Raw genomic sequence first — 18,341 nt, forward strand, 5'->3', positions numbered from 1 at the left:
CTTGTTGCTGTTTCTGGGTTCTTGTCTGAGCTAATGTGTTCACGCAGCCTTCTATTACACATACAAGATCTTGAGAAGAGGGCAAAGCCTCCATGGAAATCTCTTCTCTCACAGGCTCCATCCTGAAGAACCAGGAGGAGACTTTTGCTGCTGAGCTGCATCGTCTCAAGCAGCAGCCCCTCTTCAATCTGATGGACTTTGAGTCAGTGGTTGACTGGATCCGGAGCACTGTGGCTGAGGTCAGGCAAAGGACCCTTAGGAAGCTTTTCATGACCGAGAGAAGTTCTAGAAGAACTTCTATGGGCAGGATGGGGCTGCCCATCCTGCCAGAAGGGAGGCGGGGGGGACCTTGCACAAGGAATGAGCAGGGAGAGGAGCTTTGGGTGGCACATTTGCAGTTGGGTGCAGTTTCTGGATCTTGATGCTGGGGCTTTTCTCTTTCCTAAGCACTTATGGAAGCTGATGGTGGAAGAGTCCGACTTGATAGGCCAGTTGAAGGTAAATAGGTCTTCCTGTAGCTTGTGAGGTCCCGTTTCCCAATGGAAGGAAGTTGCTGAACAGGATGGCTTTCATGTCGTTGCCTTTCTTCTAGATCATTAAAGATTTTTACCTATTGGGGAGAGGAGAATTGTTTCAGGCCTTTATTGATACTGCACAGCACATGCTAAAGACACCACCATCTGCAGTGACTGAGCATGGTGAGTCTCTCCGTCTCTGAAAAGGCCCTGCGGCTTGAAATGCTCCTTGAGTGGCATTTCTGGCAGGCTGGACTCCCAGAATCACAGTTTCAAATGCACCCTGTGTTGTTATCTAAGCCTGGACAGACAGATGCAGAGGAGAGAAGCAGAATTGTTTGGCCTCTGAGAGTTACTGTGTGAAAAGGGGGAGGCAGCAAAAGGCCTATTTTCCTTCTGCCCCCCCCTCCCCCCATTGAAAGGCATCTGTTCCTTCCCTCAGATGTGAATGTGGCATTCCAGCAGTCGGCCCACAAAGTGCTCTTGGATGACGACAACCTCCTGCCTTTTCTTCACCTGACCATCCATTACCATGGAAAGGAACACCGAGGTGGGTGTTGGTGCAAGAGGCTGGACGCCACATTGGGGAGTTCAAAATGGGAGCAGAAAGCTGCATTAAGCCACTGCTTCAGTTTTTCCTCAAAGGTGGCAAGCATCACAGCTGGCTGAGCAGACCTTCAGAGCTCTTGGCAGGAGAGGCTACAGGAGCCCCCCCCTCACGCACCCCCCACCCCTGGCATGGACCTCAGCTGCGGCCTTCACTTGTCCAGCTGCCTCTGGCCTTCAATCCAAGTTGTTGATTGGCTTCCTTTTCAGACCCTTCCCAGAACCGGGAAACCCCTTCTCGAGAACTGTCTCCTCATGAGTCCCCCACTTCCGGCTGGGCTGCCTTGGGGCTCTCCTACAAAGTTCAGTGGCCTTTGCACATCCTTTTCACACCTGCCATCCTGGAAAAGTGAGCGCTGCCTTCTCTGGGAAGTGGGAGGGGGCCTGCTGCTGTCCTGGGAGCTTTGTGACCCGGGGCTCAGCCCAGCTGACTCTTGGCTGCAGGTACAACGTGGTCTTCAAATACTTGCTGAGTGTGAGGCGAGTCCAGGCCGAACTGCAGCACTGCTGGGCTCTGCAGATGCGGTGCAAGTGCCTAGAATCCAGGCGAACGGATGCCATCAAGTGGCGGCTGCGCCATCACATGACTTTCCTCGTGGACAATTTGCAATATTACCTGCAAGTAAGTGTCTGCCAGGGCGTCTGAAAAAGGCCCAAACAGCTCAGCTGCTTTGTTCTCAGCTTTTTCTGCTGACAGCTGCTGGCTGAAATTGCTCTCACAACTTCTTACCAGTTTTTCTCTACTTTTTCTTGACCCTCGGTGCTAAAAGTAGTGCTTCTGGTTTGCTTTCTTTCAGGTGGATGTCCTTGAGTCTCAGTTCTCACAGCTCCTTCAGCAGATCAACTCCACCCGTGATTTTGAGAGTATCCGACTGGCTCACGATCACTTTTTGAGCAACCTCCTGGCCCAGTCTTTTATTCTCTTGAAACCGGTAAGTGTAGGTTATCATCAGCCGTTTCCCCTCTTGGATCCTTGGAATGTGTCCCCTTGGTCAGTGCATGCAAACTTGCAGGAAATATGTGGAAGGGTGGCATGCCCGTCTTTAGCCCATTCATCTCCCCAGTGTAGGTGATTGATTTAGTGGAGTGGTTGGGTAATTGGTTCCCCTGAAGAACTGCTCTTCCTGTTAAGATTTTTTTCCTGAATATTTAACTGGAATCAGCCTTCCAGCAACTTTAGTCCATTATTCCATCTTCTGTCCTCTCATGATAGAAAACAGATTTATACCACCTTTGGTTACTGATATCCTGGTAGGTACTTGAAGAAGTGCCCTTCTGTCTCACCCCAGTTTTCCTTGTGGCTCATTTCGAGGTCATCTGTTCTAGCAAGTTTGAATCCTTTACAGTTGAATGAACACTCACTCAAACTAGGAGTTATCGATTCAAAATTAAGTGGGATGATTAAGCCCTGTAATTTAGGAATTAGTTCTGTTGATATAGTCTAAAGTTGCATTTGCCCTTTTGCAGCCATATCAGGGCTGCTGGTTCAGTTTGCAATTAGCTAGTCTTCCAGATCTTTTTCATAAGTATATTTATATTTATATTTTATTGGATTTCTATACCGCCCTACTCCCGAAGGACTCAGGGCGGTGAACAGCCATAGAATAAAACACATAAATACAAAAATTTAAAATTGGCTGAACAAATTTAAAATACCCCATAATTTAAAAACAAATTAAAATTTACATTCAAAAAGGGGAGAAGATTTAGGCCAGGCCAGCTTGATGAAATAAAAAAGTCTTAAGCGCGCGATGGAAGGTGTGCAGATCCGGGATCCTCCGTATCTCTGGGGGGAGCTCGTTCCAGATCGTAGGTGCCCCCACAGAGGAGGCTCTCCCCCTAGGGGCCGCCAGTCAACATTGTTTGGCCAACGGCACCCGGAGGAGCCCCTCTCTATGGGAGCGTACTGGCCGGTGGGAGGCTATTGGTGGTAGCAGGCGGTCCCGTAGATAACCAGGTCCTAAGCCATGGAGCGCTTTAAAGGTGATAACCAAAACCTTGAAGCGCACTCGGAAGACCACCGGGAGCCAGTGCAGCTCGCGCAGGAGAGGTGTTACATGGGAACTCCACGTCGCTCCCATAACCACCCGTGCGGCCGCACTCTGCGCCAGTTGGAGCCTCCGAGTGCACCTCAAGGGGAGCCCCATGTAGAGAGCGTTACAATAGTCCAGATGAGAGGTGACAAGGGCATGAGTGACTGTGCGTAGGGAGTCCCGATCTAGAAAGGAACGCAACTGGCGAATCAGGCGAACCTGATGAAAAATCCTCCTGGTCACGGCCATCAAGTGCTCTTCTAAAGACAGCCGTGAATTCAGGAGGACGCCCAAGTTGCGAGCCCTTTCCGTGGGGGCCAATGATTCGCCCCCAATAGTCAGTGATGGCACCAGCTGACTATATTGGGACGTCGGAAACCACAGCCACTCTGTCTTGGATGGGTTGAGCCTGAGCCTGTTTCTCCCCAGATCCGTACGGCCTCCAGGCACCGGGACATCACTTCAAAGGCATCGTTGGGGTGGTCCGGGGTGGAGATGTACAGCTGGGTGTCGTCAGCGTACTGATGGTACTTCACCCTGAAACCACGGATGATCTCGCCCAGCGGCTTTACATAAATGTTGAACAAAAGGGGCAAGAGGACCGATCCCTGCGGCGCCCCACATATGAGGGGCCTCGGGGTTGACCTCTGCCCCCCTGTCAACACAGACTGCGACCGGTTGGAGAGAAAGGAGGAGAACCACCGTAATACGGTGCCTCCCACCCCCAACTCTTCCAACCAGTGCAAGCATGATACCATGGTCGATGGTATCAAAAGCCGCTGAGAGATCTAACAGGACCAGGATAGAGGAGCAACCCCTGTCCTGAGCCCTCCAGAGATCATCAACCAACGCGACCAATGCCATTTCCATGCTGTACCCAGGCCTGAAACCCAACTGGAACGGATCCAGATACAACGTTTCATCCAGGTACTGGGGAAGCTGTCGCGCAACCACACTCTCAACAACCTTCGCCACAAAGCGAAGGTTGGAGACTGGACGATAATTAGCCAATACTGCCAGGTCCAGGGAGGGCTTCTTGAGGAGAGGCCTCACCACCGCTTCCTTCAAGGGGAAGAAGACACCCTCGCCCAATGAAGCATTTATAATCCCCTGGAGCCAGCCTCGCGTCACCTCCCGGGAAGCCAGCACTAACCAGGAGGGACACCGGTCCAACAAACATGTGGTCACGTTCAATCTACCCAGAATCCTGTCCACGTCATCTGGGGTCACAGGATCAAACTCATCCCAGATGTCCCTCCTGGTTGGTACTGGCCTCCCGGGAGGTTACACGAGGCTGGCTCCAGGGGATTATAACTGCTTCTCTGAGTGAGGGTGCCTTTCCCGCCGCCTTGAAAGAGGCGGTGGTGAGGCCCCTCCTCAAGAAGCCTTCCCTGGACCCGGCTGAATTAGTTAACTACCGTCCGGTCTCCAACCTTCGTTTTGTGGCGAAGGTTGTTGAGAGTGTGGTGGCACGACAACTGCCCGGGCACCTGGATGAAGCTATCTATCTAGACCCGTGCCAGTCGGGCTTCAGGCAGGGGCACAGCACAGAAACGGCATTGGTCGCGTTGGTGGATGATCTCTGGAGGGCTCGGGACAGGGGTTGCTCCTCTGTCCTAGTCCTATTAGATCTCTCAGCGGCTTTTGATACCATCGACCATGGTATCATGCTGCGGCGGTTGAGAGGGTTAGGAATAGGGGGCACCGTTCTGCGGTGGTTCTCCTCCTTCCTCTCCGACCGCTCGCAGTTCGTGTTGGCAGGGGGGCAGAGGTCGACCTCGAGGCATCTCGCATGGGGAGTGCCACAAGGGTCGGTCCTCTCGCCCCTTCTGTTCAACATTTATGTGAAGCCACTGGGTGAGATCATCCGTGGTTTTGGGGTGAAGTGTCATCTGTACGCTGATGATACTCAGCTGTACATCTCCACCCCAGACCACCCCAACGATGCCCTTGATGTGATGTCTCGCTGCCTGGAGGCCGTGCGGGTCTGGATGGGGAGGAACAGGCTCAGACTCAACCCGTCCAAGACCGAGTGGCTGTGGCTGCCGGCGTCCCGATATAGTCAGCAGGTGCCATCGCTGACTATTGGGGGTGAATCTTTGCCCCCCACAGAGAGGGCTCGCAATCTGGGTGTCCTCCTGGACGCACGGCTGTCTTTAGAAGAGCATATGACGGCCGTGGCCAGGGGGGCCTTTTATCAGGTTCGCCTGATCCGCCAGTTGCAGCCCTTTCTGGACCGGGACGCCTTGCGCACGGTCACTCATGCCCTTGTCACCTCCCGGCTGGACTATTGTAATGCTCTCTACATGGGGCTCCCCTTGAAGAGCACTCGGAGGCTCCAACTGGTCCAGAATGCGGCCGCGCGGGTGGTTATGGGCGCAACTCGTTGTGCCCGCGTGACACCCCTCCTGCGCGAGCTGCACTGGCTCCCAGTGGTCTTCCGGGTGCGATTCAAGGTGTTGGTTACCACCTTTAAAGCGCTCCATGGCATAGGACCCGGGTACCTTCGAGACCGTCTTCTGCCACCAATAGCCTCCCACCGACCAGTCCGCTCCCACAGAGAGGGTCTCCTCAGGGTGCCATCAGCCAAGTTATGTCGGCTGGCGACACCCAGGGGGAGGGCCTTTTCTGTGGGAGCCCCAGCCCTGTGGAATGAACTGCCCCCGGAAATACGCAAGATCTCCGACCTCCGAGTGTTTCATTGCGCACTGAAGACCCTGTTGTTCCGCCAGGCAGGGCTATCAACTTAATAATTTTAATTGGGGTATTTTAAATGTTTGGGGTTTTAAATCGGCCAAATCTATGTAATTATTTTAATTTTTAATTATTGTTGTGTGTTGTGTTTTTAAATTGGCTGTACACCGCCCTGAGTCCTTCGGGAGAAGGGCGGTATAGAAATAAAATTATTTATTTATAAATTATTTATAACATTCTCAAGACCTGCCTCCGTCACCCTCGCTGGACCTATCCAGTCGGAGTCCAGACCTTCCCGAATCTGAGTGATTTTGTCATGCAGATATGATTGCCCAGCTGGATATTTTCCCATTCAAAAACTGCATTTGATTTCTAACATTCAATATTATTGTAAGGACCTGCCTCAGCTACCTTCTCAAGAAAGTAAAACTCTTGATGCGGTTTGCATTTCAAAAGGAACCTTTACTGACAGATAGTGATTGCAGAAAAGTCAGGTGGAATGTGAAATTCACATGTGAAGCATTAGGCTAACTTTCCCCTTCAACCCCCACCCCAGCACCCCGTGTGTTCTAAGGAATTTAGTGTCCCATCAGTTTTGTACTGTCTATAGATTTGATAAGTATTCTCTCCATAATTCTAATCCAAGTTGTTAAAGAAGTGTTGAGTTCACAACCCAGAGCTGAATTAATTCATATTTTCTTTTTTTTTTTTTTTTTTTTTTATTGCAAAAGTTTTACAATTACATTTTCACCCCTTTTTTCACCCCCCCACCTCCCTCCCCAAACTTCCCGTCCTCCCTAACCCTCCCTAACCCTCCCCCCCCCCCAGACTTCCCTATTATGTACTCATGACTAATAACACTGATATATATACCTGAACCCATCCCTCCCCCTATATAATTTTCCCTCTTTATCTCTTTATATTAAAATATTTCTAATACATTGTTTTCAAATAAAAGCTATTTGATACTTTCTAATTTGGTATTTGTTCTGAACATATTCTATCCACCTTTTCCATTCCCATTCATAAGTCTCTTGTGAACAATCTTTTAAATATGCTGAAATCTTCGCCATCTCTGCAAAACTGGCCATCTTCGAAGTCCATTCCTCGATAGTAGGCAAAGCTTCATTCTTCCAATATTTACCTATCAACAATCTTGCTGCTGTTATCATATACAATATTAATTTTGTTTCATCCCGTGTAAAACCCTTAACTATGCCCAATAAAAACAATTGTGGAGAAAATTGAATTTTTTTCTTCAAAACATTCTGCATGACCCACCATATTTTTATCCAAAAAGCCTTAACTTTCCTACAGGTCCACCAAACATGATAATACGTAGCATCCAAACATTCACATCTCCAACATTTTGGCTGAACATTAGGGTACATACATGACAACTTTTTGGGATCTAAATGCCATCTATAAAACATTTTATAAAAATTTTCCCTCAGATTCTGCGACTGTGTAAATTTAACATTCTGAACCCAAATTTTTTCCCATGTTTCCAACATCACTGGTTCTTCAAAATTTTGTGCCCACTTAATCATGCAATCTTTAACTAATTCCGTTTCTGAATCCCTTTCTAGCAAAACATTATAAAGCCTCTTGATATGCATTGGACCTTTCTCTCTTATATGTCTAACCAATTCTTCCTCGTGCAACATAATACCAGTTTTTTGGTCCTCTTTCCATCTCAATTGTAATTGATTATATTGTAACCAGGTTAAATTAATCCCTTCGTCCAACAGTGTCTGCAATGTCTTCAACTGCCATCTGCCCGCATCTGTAAAAAGAACCTCTTTGTATAAAAACCCCCCGAGTGACATTATATTTGTATTCCACAAGGTATGACCAAGATCCAGCCATAGCGGTATTTTATAATCCCATTTGAGTCGGTGCTTCTTCCAAACTCTCATCAAAGAGTCTCTAAGTATATGACTTTTAAATACTTTATCAACTTTGTCATCATAAAATAGGTAAGCATGCCATCCAAATTCAAGATCAAAACTTTCTGCATTCAATATTCCAGCCTTTTTACCCCCAAACCAATCGCTTGTTAAAGTTAAAGCTACTGCATCATAATATAACTGTAGGTTTGGAAGTTTAAGGCCTCCTCTTTCAGGAACATCTTGCATAATTTTCAATTTCACTCTCGGCTTTTTCTCGTTCCAGACGAACTTATTAAGTCCAGTTTGCCAAACTTTCAGTTGTTTATCACTTTTAAGCACCGGAATCATTTGAAACAAAAACAGAAATCTTGGCAAAATGTTCATCTTAACTGCTGCTATTCTTCCAAGTAAAGACAGTTGCAGCTTTTTCCAAGTCTCCATGTCTTTCTGGACCTCTCGCCACAACACCTCATAGTTATTTTGAAACAATTTCATGTTTGATTCTGCAACCTGAACTCCAAGATATTTTACCTTAGGTACAATTTCAAAACCTGCCCTCCTTTCAAGCTCATGTTTACGATCTTGTGTCATATTTTTGACTATCATTTTAGTCTTTTTTGAATTCAGTCTAAAACCTGAAACTCTACCATAGTCTTGTATAATGTCATTCATCAGGATTGTTGATTCCATTGGTTGTGATAGGGTAACCACCAGATCATCTGCAAATGCCTTTATTCTATAATCCTCTTGCCTTATCATTATGCCTTTCAAAATTTTTGAGTCCCGTATTGTGTTTAGCAAGACTTCCAATGTTAAAATAAATAAAAGTGGGGACAACGGACATCCCTGTCTTGTTCCTTTTTCAATTTTAAACTCTGTCGTCAAACTTCCATTAATAATAATCTGTGCTTTTTGCTCTTGATAAATTGCTGAGATCGCCTGTGTAAATTGGTCCCCAAAGCCCATCTTTTTTAAAGTCTTTAGTAGAAAATTCCAATCCACTCTATCAAAGGCCTTCTCCGCATCCAAAAAAACCAGCACTGCAGAAATCTGTTTATTCTTATCAAGATATTCCAATAAATCTATTACTTGCCTTACATTGTCCTTCATGTATCTGCCCTCAATAAATCCCGCTTGGTCCTCATGAATCACCTTTTGGATTACTGGCATCAACCTGTTGGCTAATACCTTCGCATAAATTTTATAGTCTGTGTTCAAAAGAGATATTGGTCTGTAGTTCTCTGGTTTTTTAGGACCAACTTGTTCCTTTGGTATCAAAGATATATAAGCAGTTGTCCAGGATGGGGGTATTTTACCCCCTTGTTGAATATTGCAAAATAAATCTCTAAGTTGTCCCACCATTTCAGCTTGTAAAGTTTTGTAATACACTGCAGTCAAACCATCCGTGCCAGGAGCTTTAGCTGTTTTTAGCTGTTTAATTGCTACTATTATCTCCTCCTCTGTTATAAGATAATTCATTCTTTCCTTTTGTTGATCAGTAATTTTTGTAACTCTCTTATCCTTTAAATATTTTTCTATAAGTCCATTCTGCACCTCTTCTTTGGCATATAGTTTAGTATAATAATCCACAAAAGCTTCTTTAATTAATTTTTGTTGAAAAATTTCTTTCCCTCCAATATCAATACTGTCAATAGTCCGCATACTTTGTTTTTTCCTCAATGTGTAGGCCAACCATCTGCCCGGTTTATTAGCATTGCAAAATGTATTATGCTTCGCGTATTGTAAGCTTGTTGCAACTTGTTCCGCCATAAGCATTTGGAATTGGTCTTTCAAAAGTTTTATAGCACTTCGTATTCTTTCATCTGTTGGGTTTTTAATAAGTAACTGTTCTTTATTCTTTATTTCCATTTCCAACTCAGATCTTTTCTTTTGTCGGAACAGTCTATGTTTAGAGTTCATGTAGATGAGTACCCCTCTCATATAAGCTTTACTTGCATCCCAAACAATTTCAATTGGGGTACCTTTATTCAAATTTATTTCAAAAAATTCTTTCAAATGCTTTTTAAGTTCTATTATATTTTTTTCATATCTAAACAAGTTCTCATTTAATCTCCAAGAACGTCTCTCAACCTTATCCATCTCGATTTCTATCCATACAGGACTATGATCAGTCAAAGTTCTTGGAAAAATCTTTGTTCTTTTTGTCTTAACAAGTAGATCATTTGACAACAAGATAAAATCAATCCTAGAAAAGGATCTATGTCTATCAGAAAAAAAAGTGTAATCCAATTCATTTGGATTATGTATTCTCCAAACATCTTTTAGTTCCATATCTTCTTTCATATCAAAAAAGGTCTGTGGTAATCTAATTCTAGACTTTGCCAAGCTCTTTTTATCTAATTTAGAATCAATTACTCCATTCCAATCTCCCATAATTAAAATAGATCTGTAGTCCCATTGCAATATTTTAGTATGTAACATCTTATAAAAATAATCCTGTTGCTGGTTGGGAGCATAAATTCCAATCAAAAGAATTTGCCCATTTGCTGTAAACAATTCAATTGCTACAAATCTACCATCTTGATCTACTTCTATAACTTTTGCTGTTAATTTTTTATTTACATAAATAACCACACCATTCTTTTTCTGCGAAGTTGAAGATATATAATGTACTCCTAATTTTGAGTTTATCAAATATTTTTGATCTTGAGTTGTAATATGCGTTTCTTGTAAACATATTATATCATTATTAAATTGTTTCAAATATGTAAATAATTTTTTTCTTTTCTGTGCTGAATTCAACCCATTGACATTCCAAGATAAACACTTAAAGGTCATTAGCCTCTTTCTGGAGCGCAGAGCAATATGCTTGAAGTTCATCCGAGAGCTTCGATCTCGCTCCTCCCATAGCGCCAATCTCTTGTGCAGTGCTCTTAACTGCCTTCTTGTCTTGTCTTTCCTGTTGTAGTTGTTGCTTTTGTTTAAGTAGCTTGGATTGAGCTCTAGTTATACGTTGATCTTTAACTTCAGTCAACTGAATCAAATCCAAAATTGGAGAAGAATCCAGCAATGGCTCACTCAGAATACCTCCTTCTGCACCTTGCACGTTTTCTAGTTCCTGCTTAGACTGTTCTTTCAATTGCCTCTCTTCACTCTCCTTAATCTCCAAAACTGTAGATGTACGTGGAGATGGTGTTCTTTCCTTAAGAATAGTACTGTAAAAATGTTGCGCCTTCTCCACGGTATTCAACCGATATCCTTCTCCCTTATATCTGAAAATTACCCCAGCTGGTGCATCCCACCGGAAGGGTATCTGTAAATTTTTCAATTCCTTAACAAGAAAATCAAATTCTTTTCTAGCTTTCAGCATTTTAGGAGGTAATTCTTTAAAAATTACAAGCCGTGAGCCCCCCACTTGTATAGAAGTGTGAAAAGATTTTTGCAGGATATCATTTCTAATTTCTCTCTCAGTAAAGTATATGACCACATCTCTGGGTAATTGTCTTTGCCTGGCCACCCAAGAGTTCACTCTGTAAATTTTGTCTATTTTATGAAATACCAAATCAGGATTAACTTGTAAAATCTTAGCCAGGGCTTCAGAGCAAACTTGTCTCAAGTCCTGTCTTTCCTCCTCTCGAATTCCCCGAAGCCGTATGGCAAATTCCATCGCCCGGAATTGTATCATAACAATCTCATCTTCAATTCTCTGCATTTTATTGTCAACTTCATCAATTTTATAGTCATTATCTTTCATCCTAACATTAACTTCTGATTTAAATTCTTCAACTTTAAAATCAACTTTCCCAATAAAATCTGCCAGGCCAGACGCCACTTCTGATATTTTTTTGGTCACCATAATTTGATTCTGTTTCACCATGTCTTTAACTTCATTAATTTCCTGCAAAAATTCCTGATGTGATTTTTGAAGTTTATCATCTATCTCCTGATGTGATTTTTGAAGTTTATCATCTATCTCCTGTTGTGATTCTTGAAATTTATCATCCAAAGTTTTAGAAATAAATTCTTTTAAATCTGCCACATCAAATTCTTTTTTCTGAGTTTGTAACTGTTGAGCAGGGGGAAGTTGCGTTTGATGTTTATGTGTGGGGGATCCCCCCCCTGATGCCTTCCCTTCCTGCTTCTTTGAAGCCATCGTGCCACGTAAGCTAGTTTTTTTGAAGAGGGAAATTCTTTTTCCTTTCCCTCTTCCACAGAAACTTCTAAAGAAGTCCCCCAGATTTAATCAGGTGGAACTAGAGTAAAGCAAAGTCAAATTTTAGCAAAAGAAATTTTTTCTTTAGATAGAGCAACTTTGTAGCAATTTTACAACTTTGTAGCAAAGCAGGGAGGCTTCACAAATCCACTTTCACTAGCTCGTTAACTCAAACGCTGGACGCCATTTTTTTTCAAATCACTTTCACTCGCTCACTTTCTCTTTTAATTTAAAAAGTCAACAAAGCGCCAATACTTGCAGTTTTCAAGTTTCTGGATTCAAGTTGATATTTCCGCTGTTTGTTAAAATTAATTCCTCTCACTTTAAAAGTTTGCTGCTGCCGGCTTGTTCTGCTGAAAGCAGAATCGTCCCACGCCGCCCGGAGTCTCCGCAGGTTGGGAGGGAGCCACACCTGTTTTCACCCCCAGAAGCAATTCCCTGGGGGGGTTACAGGGGCTCAACCTGTGCCCTGCTGTCTCTGCTCCTGCAATCTTCAAGATTTCGGAGTTTTCGAGCCGCACCTCGTTCGCGGGGCGGCTCTACAGGCGGCGGGGCTGGCGGTCTTTAAAAAGTCACCGCCGTCGCCGAAGCTCGCAAACCGGAAGTCTCATCCTGAATTAATTCATATTTTCATTGGTAAAATTAGTTTAGAATAACAGTTAAAACAACTGTGGGAAGATAAATGAATACATAATATAGCTACTTCTGATAATTATTTTGTAGGCTTTTCACTGCCTGAATGAAATTTTAGATCTCTGCCATAGTTTTTGTTCATTGGTCAGCCAGAACCGAGGGCCCCTGGATGAACGGGGTACAGCCCAGCTGAGCATCCTAGCTAAGGTAAGTACACACACACACTCACATACAATCACACACACTCACATACACACACAGATACACACTGAAGAGGCACACATAGCAGCCCTAGTGCAATTGTGCTCTTGTGATTTCACCCGGGCTGCTTTTGAACATTCCAGATTCTGATTAAAATATCCAGGTGCTTTCAGTAAAGAATGCAGGGAGCTGTTTGGTTTCTAAGTGTGGAGCCAAAGGCCCCTTTGCTGTTCAGATGTTCTCTCCTATTTCAGCAGAGGATCCTGGAGGACTCTATTGAAAGGGGGAGGGGGACCTTTTGAATGTCCCCATCCAGCCCAGTGGAAAGGCCGGGGTGGGCGTGTGCAATGATCTCAATTCATGGGGAGGAAAGGGGATGGGCTTGCATATGAGCATGCATGCTGGCTGTCCTTCCAAGGGTCTTTCACTGGAATTGCAGGAGCCGAGGAAAAGAAGAGGCTGCTTTAAGGAGCAGCTGGAAAGATGAAGTGTGTCTGCATCACCTAAATCCGCTTTCCCTTTTGGCATCCCTGCCGCTCTTGGCTTAAATTGGGATACTCTGGGTTTGGCATTTGGGGAGGGGGGTGAATCTTGGGGAATCCTAGGTGAGGGGCCTTTTCAGATTTGACAGCAAGAAGAACAGCAGTGAAAGATTGCAGTAAAGGAAAGAGGATGCTTGACTCCCCACACCTTAATTTAACAAAGTCTGCAATGCATCATTATCAGTTTTCAAGCAGAATTTTCTACCCACTCCTCTTGCCTTTCAGGGTGGCTCCCCTTTGCTTTTAGAAAGTTATACTCCCCCCCCCCAAATAAGGCATTCTTTTATTTGGGGCTCTGCCTGATTTGCACACATGCTCTTTAGAGACATTTTTCATTTTGAAAAGAGGGTGGTCCTTGCTCAGCCCACCTCCCCATTTAAGGCTAACTCCACCCCCCACCCCCATGTAAAAGATCCCCTTTTCAGGTGAGTCTTCCCTGAGGCAGCCAAGGGAGCTTGTCAGAGGGTGGCCCAATCCAGCTCTCCTACACAAGGAATGAGTCGGCAGAATTGATCAGCCCTGGTCTTAGGACCATCTCTGTTGATGCCGCCATCGGCAGATTGGGTGAGGCTGAAAATCCTCAGAGTTGTTGAAGCAGGTCTCCCTCAACGCACATGGAACAAGCTGCTCCCCTCCTGTTTCCAGCCCACGGCTGGGAGGTGCAGCTCCTCTTTAGAAACTCAGATCAGGCATTTTTATTGGGTATATTACAGGAGAAATATAGCAAAGAGGATACTTATTTGATTATTCATATAATAACACCGGCAAGAATTGTATTTGCACTGTGGAAGGCAGAAAAAATTCTTGTCAGGAGAGGTAATTGTTGGAAGAAACATCCTTCTAGGTTCTGCTCCAAGTGGGGAAAACAGACACTGGAAACATGGAGACTGCTTGGAAAGATGGTTTAATGGTGGACAGGATCACATGGCTTGAGTTCCTGAACAGAAAAAGGGGAGATACAGTAAATCCTCGGGTTTTTATGCTCTCTCTGGCTCTGCATTTCTTGGGGCCCCGAAAGAGTATCCTGATTGGTTGTCAGACTCCCAGGGGGTGGGGGTCTTGCTGGCTGATGCAATCTTCCCAGGTGCCATGTGGTGAGCCTCGTCTAGATGGGTCCCATTGTGTTAGTTTCTGTTGCTATTGTGTTGCAAATGTCCTTTGACAAAGGATTGGGTTTCTGCCTCTGTCCCATTAACAAAGGGTGGGGGGCAGGAAGGTGGGAGCTGCTTCAAAACATGCTTATCCCAGGGAAATATAATATTCTGCCTTTTTCATATTTCCTAAAATATTTCACTCTTCCAGGAGAGGGGTGGGTGCTAACTTCCTACAGTAATAAAGAAGATTTTAGAATGTGCAGAAATGAATAGGCCAACATTAAGAATAAAAGATAAAAGAGGAATCGGTGTATTTCAAGACACGGAGACGATTTTATGCATGGCTAGAAAAGAAATATGAATAAAAGATTATAGTTTAATAAATTAGATAAGGTAGAAGTAAATGAGAGAGAAGACAAAAAAAGAAATAGAAACCCAGATGACACCTGGGTAAATGGAAAAGGGGGAAGGAAAAAATGTTATTATATAAATGTACATTTATGATGATATGTGTGAAATCAGTAAAATAGAAAAGAAACTGAAAAGAAAGTAAAAATTGCTTGAATACCATTTTGGAAGATATTGAATTGAAAATGAATACAACAATGGAGAGAGAATGGAAAGAGGAGTAGAGGGATAGATAGGAGGGGAGAAGAGAGGAAGGAGGGAGAGGAACAGAAGAAAGAGAAAAGGAGAGGAAGAAATGGAGGTGAAATTAAGAGTAGGAGAGAAGGTTAGAAGGGAGGAAGAAGGGAGGTGTGGGGGAAAGGAAGGGGAAGGAGAGGAGGAAAGAAGAAAGTAGAAGAGGATAGAAGAAGGGAGGGAAGGAAAAGAGAGGAGAAGGAGAAGAAGGATTGTTATAAAATAAGGGAGATGGAATGGTAGAAGAGCAGCCCCGAGCATACTTAAATTGTTTAGAATGAAGAACAAACTAATATGAAAGTCAAAAGAGAATATGTATGATCAACAATAGATAAGAAACTGTGCATTTGAAATATGTTTATGATAAATAAAAATAACGTTTTTTCAAAAAAAACAAAAACAAAACTCAGATCAAGCGGGAGGACAGCCTGGTTTGGCAGCACTCCCTGCCTGCAGTTACAAGTAGTCCTTGACCTACAATCATCCAGTCAATGACCGCCCTTGAAGCTCTACCATCCCAGCAATCCCATAATTTGAATCTGGGTGCTTGGCAACTTTTTCACACTTACAACTAGTTGCCAAGTGCCTCACAATCACGATTGCTGTTTGCAGCTTTTCCATAGAAATTCCATAAAGCCGGTAGGGAAGGTTGAATGTCGCTGGGGTTAGCCTTGCTGGCCTGCGCACCCTCCCCCAGCCCCTCTGCTCACACCCACTCCCTAGTACCCTCCCCACACTTTTCATGAAACCCCTTGCAACATCCGCAACCCTTCCTTCACCCAGCAATAGCCACTTACAGGTCTGTAGGCCTGGGACTTGCTACTTCCTACTGGCTTCCCCACTGATTTTGGTTGTGGGCAGCTAGCAGGAAATTGCCTTAGCTAACAACTGTGGGATTCAGTTAACAACAGCAACCAGGACTGCAAGGATTGTTAACACATTTTACAACCACTTCACTTAGTGATGGAAATTCCATTCTGTTGCTATCATAAGTCAAGGACTGCTGTACTGCAAGACCCAGGTCAGTAGAGAAAGGGTGCAAAGGGTCATTCACTCAGGATTTTTAATGAGCCTAATCCTGAGATGCTCTCCACACTTCTGGAACCAACAGATAACCTGTCCTCTTGACTAACAGCAAAGAGATGTCCTTAGGCAGTCTGTTACTTGCTCTATATCTGGATGCAACTGTAGAGTGCTCCAAAAGCATGGAATTAGACTCCTCTGCATGTCAGATACGAAATGGTTTTGGAAGAACAGCTGTTTGAGCAAACCTCTATCACAGTGAGGTCCATGTGTGACAGGAGCGCCCCCTCAAGTGCCCTTCTGTTGCATCAGATCTGATTAAGCAAGATAGCCTTGGTAGGAGGGGCCAACATCCCACCCATGAAGCTGCCACCAGCATCCTTTAAAAGGTGGGGCCAAAGTATCAGTAATTATTTGTATGGGGAGGAAAGGAAATGGTAGACCAGAGTCAGTCAAGCTTCATTCACCCAGACGGCTGGTTCCTTAAGAAATCTCTGCCGATGGAGCTGCACCTCCTTGCTCCTCAGGTGGGTCCTTGAGCTGTGCTGTCACTTGCCCAGGCACCTTGATTGGCAGGAGCTGAGCTGCTGCCTCTTAACCATTTGGCTTCAAGTGCAGAGACAGCACTGTACCTGCGCCAGTGGCCAGTTCAGAGATGCATCTGGAGTTATTTTCCTCGCAGCACAATTACGCCTTTTGACTTTACTCACCTCAAAACTGGAGATCAGCAAACTCATAAAACTCCGGCTTTTATAGAGGGTATCCCACTTGCTAATCATCAATTGATCAAAGGCACTTGATTAGCAGCACCTGGCAGTAAGAGTGTACTTGGTTTTTTCACACACGTGTCTTCTCCATTTTGGCTTTCTTTTTGTAAAATAAATGATGACATGGTGTAATCTATCATATGCTGTTGTTCTCTGAGGTTGTATTTATTTACTTTTTAAGAACTGCTAAGGACCAGATGATTTTTACTTTGTCCTGATATGTAAAGCCATAGTACTCAAAGAGGGAGTACTTTTGTTTTCACGTGATTCTAGTTTCCCTTGTGATCCCAACTTTGTCCTTTTGTGTTTTAGCTTTTTAGCTACTTTGAGGTTTGTCTTGAACACTTGGTGTAGATAGCTCCTGTCACAGTTGAGAGGTCCATTGGTGCCTCTGTCCCTGTCCCTGGCTTCTCTCCCCCATTTCATTCCTGGCTGTGGAAATGGTGAGGGCCAAATTCACTTCTCCAGTAGCAGCTGCACAACCCTTTCCCCTCCCTTAAGAATGTTTTTCCACCTTGGGCATGGCAGTGCCATTCTTCTCCTGTCTGAAATTGCTTTTTGAAGATTCCACTGGGTTCTCTAAGGGCATCCTGAGAGAGAGCAGATTGGGTCTCAAAGGCTGCTCTGATGGCTGGGTTTCCCTTTGCAGGGCTTCAGCTGCCAGTCCTCCCTTCTCTTCAAGATTCTTTCCAGTGTTCACAACCACCAGATAAATTCTGACTTGGCACAACTGCTGTTACGCCTGGACTACAACAAGTACTACACTCACGCTGGAGGCACTTTGGGCAGGTAAGGCTCAGCACCCCAAAGCAGAGGATGCTCCTCTAGCCCCCTTCCAACAGAATCAGTGGGGAACACCTGGCCAAAGGTTGTGTCAAGCCCCGTGGCTTCCCCTCCAGGCTACGTGGCATGGGCAACAGGCGTGATGTCCACTCCCTTTTTCCTTTTACTTGCTACCCTATCACACATGGGGGAAATGGCAGAATAGCAGCTGCCCCCTGCCTCCCTGGTCTTTTGTGATTAGTTAGATCATGCTCCTCGTGTCTGTTGTAATCTGTCCATGTATTAGAAAATGTATCTCAATTTGTGCACAATTTGCTTCCTCCATGTCCTCCCTTTGAATCCCTTTTCTTTCCCTACAGTGTGGGGCTGGAATGATAGCCCACTGAGAGCATCAATGGCCACAGTTTCCAAGAAGTGTCCTGGCCTGCAATGGCAGCAACATTCCAGCTACTGGCGGAGGACAGCGGAGGCTTGTTTCTTGCAGGGCTGCCACAGCTTTGCAAGTGGAGTTTTGCATATTAAATAGCTTTCGGGGTCCTTGGGCTCCTTTAGAAGCAAAGGGAGAAGCACTGCTTGCTTCAGGCTCCAAAATGAGTCACCCCTTTTTGCTGTGACTGCAGAGCCAGAAGTCCAGCCTTTTGAAGTGGTCCCCTTCACCATTTCTAAGCCAAAATCAGTTGATAACTATAAAGGGTGCAATGCTATTAACTGCATAAAAATATTTTTTGTTCCATTTCTGAAG

General features: G+C 44.7%; 1 protein-coding gene across 6 annotated transcripts in view; it reads left to right on the forward strand.

Moving 5' to 3' along the window:
- The window catches only part of TUBGCP4 (tubulin gamma complex component 4), a 41,430-nt gene extending 23,098 nt beyond the window's left edge, over window positions 1-18,332 (forward strand). For 3 of the 6 annotated variants that reach the window (XM_034435612.3, XM_034435611.3, XM_034435613.2), the window contains 10 exons: window positions 115-239; window positions 448-498; window positions 593-698; window positions 958-1,065; window positions 1,332-1,470; window positions 1,566-1,743; window positions 1,919-2,053; window positions 12,638-12,754; window positions 17,466-17,605; window positions 17,959-18,332. In XM_034435612.3, coding sequence (XP_034291503.1) covers window positions 115-239; window positions 448-498; window positions 593-698; window positions 958-1,065; window positions 1,332-1,470; window positions 1,566-1,743; window positions 1,919-2,053; window positions 12,638-12,754; window positions 17,466-17,605; window positions 17,959-17,974 — 1,115 coding nt within the window. In that variant the 3' untranslated portion in view covers window positions 17,975-18,332. Of the gene's footprint in view, window positions 1-114; window positions 240-447; window positions 499-592; window positions 699-957; window positions 1,066-1,331; window positions 1,471-1,565; window positions 1,744-1,918; window positions 2,054-12,637; window positions 12,755-17,465; window positions 17,610-17,958 lie in introns of those variants that run through there. The other 3 variants (XM_087877835.1, XM_087877836.1, XM_087877834.1) reach the window with 2 other exon arrangements.
- Window positions 18,333-18,341: the final 9 nt, after the last annotated feature.

This window comes from Pantherophis guttatus, chromosome 13, assembly GCF_059756535.1.
Source record: "Pantherophis guttatus breed Tessera chromosome 13, ASM5975653v1, whole genome shotgun sequence".
Lineage (NCBI taxonomy): Eukaryota > Metazoa > Chordata > Lepidosauria > Squamata > Colubridae > Pantherophis > Pantherophis guttatus.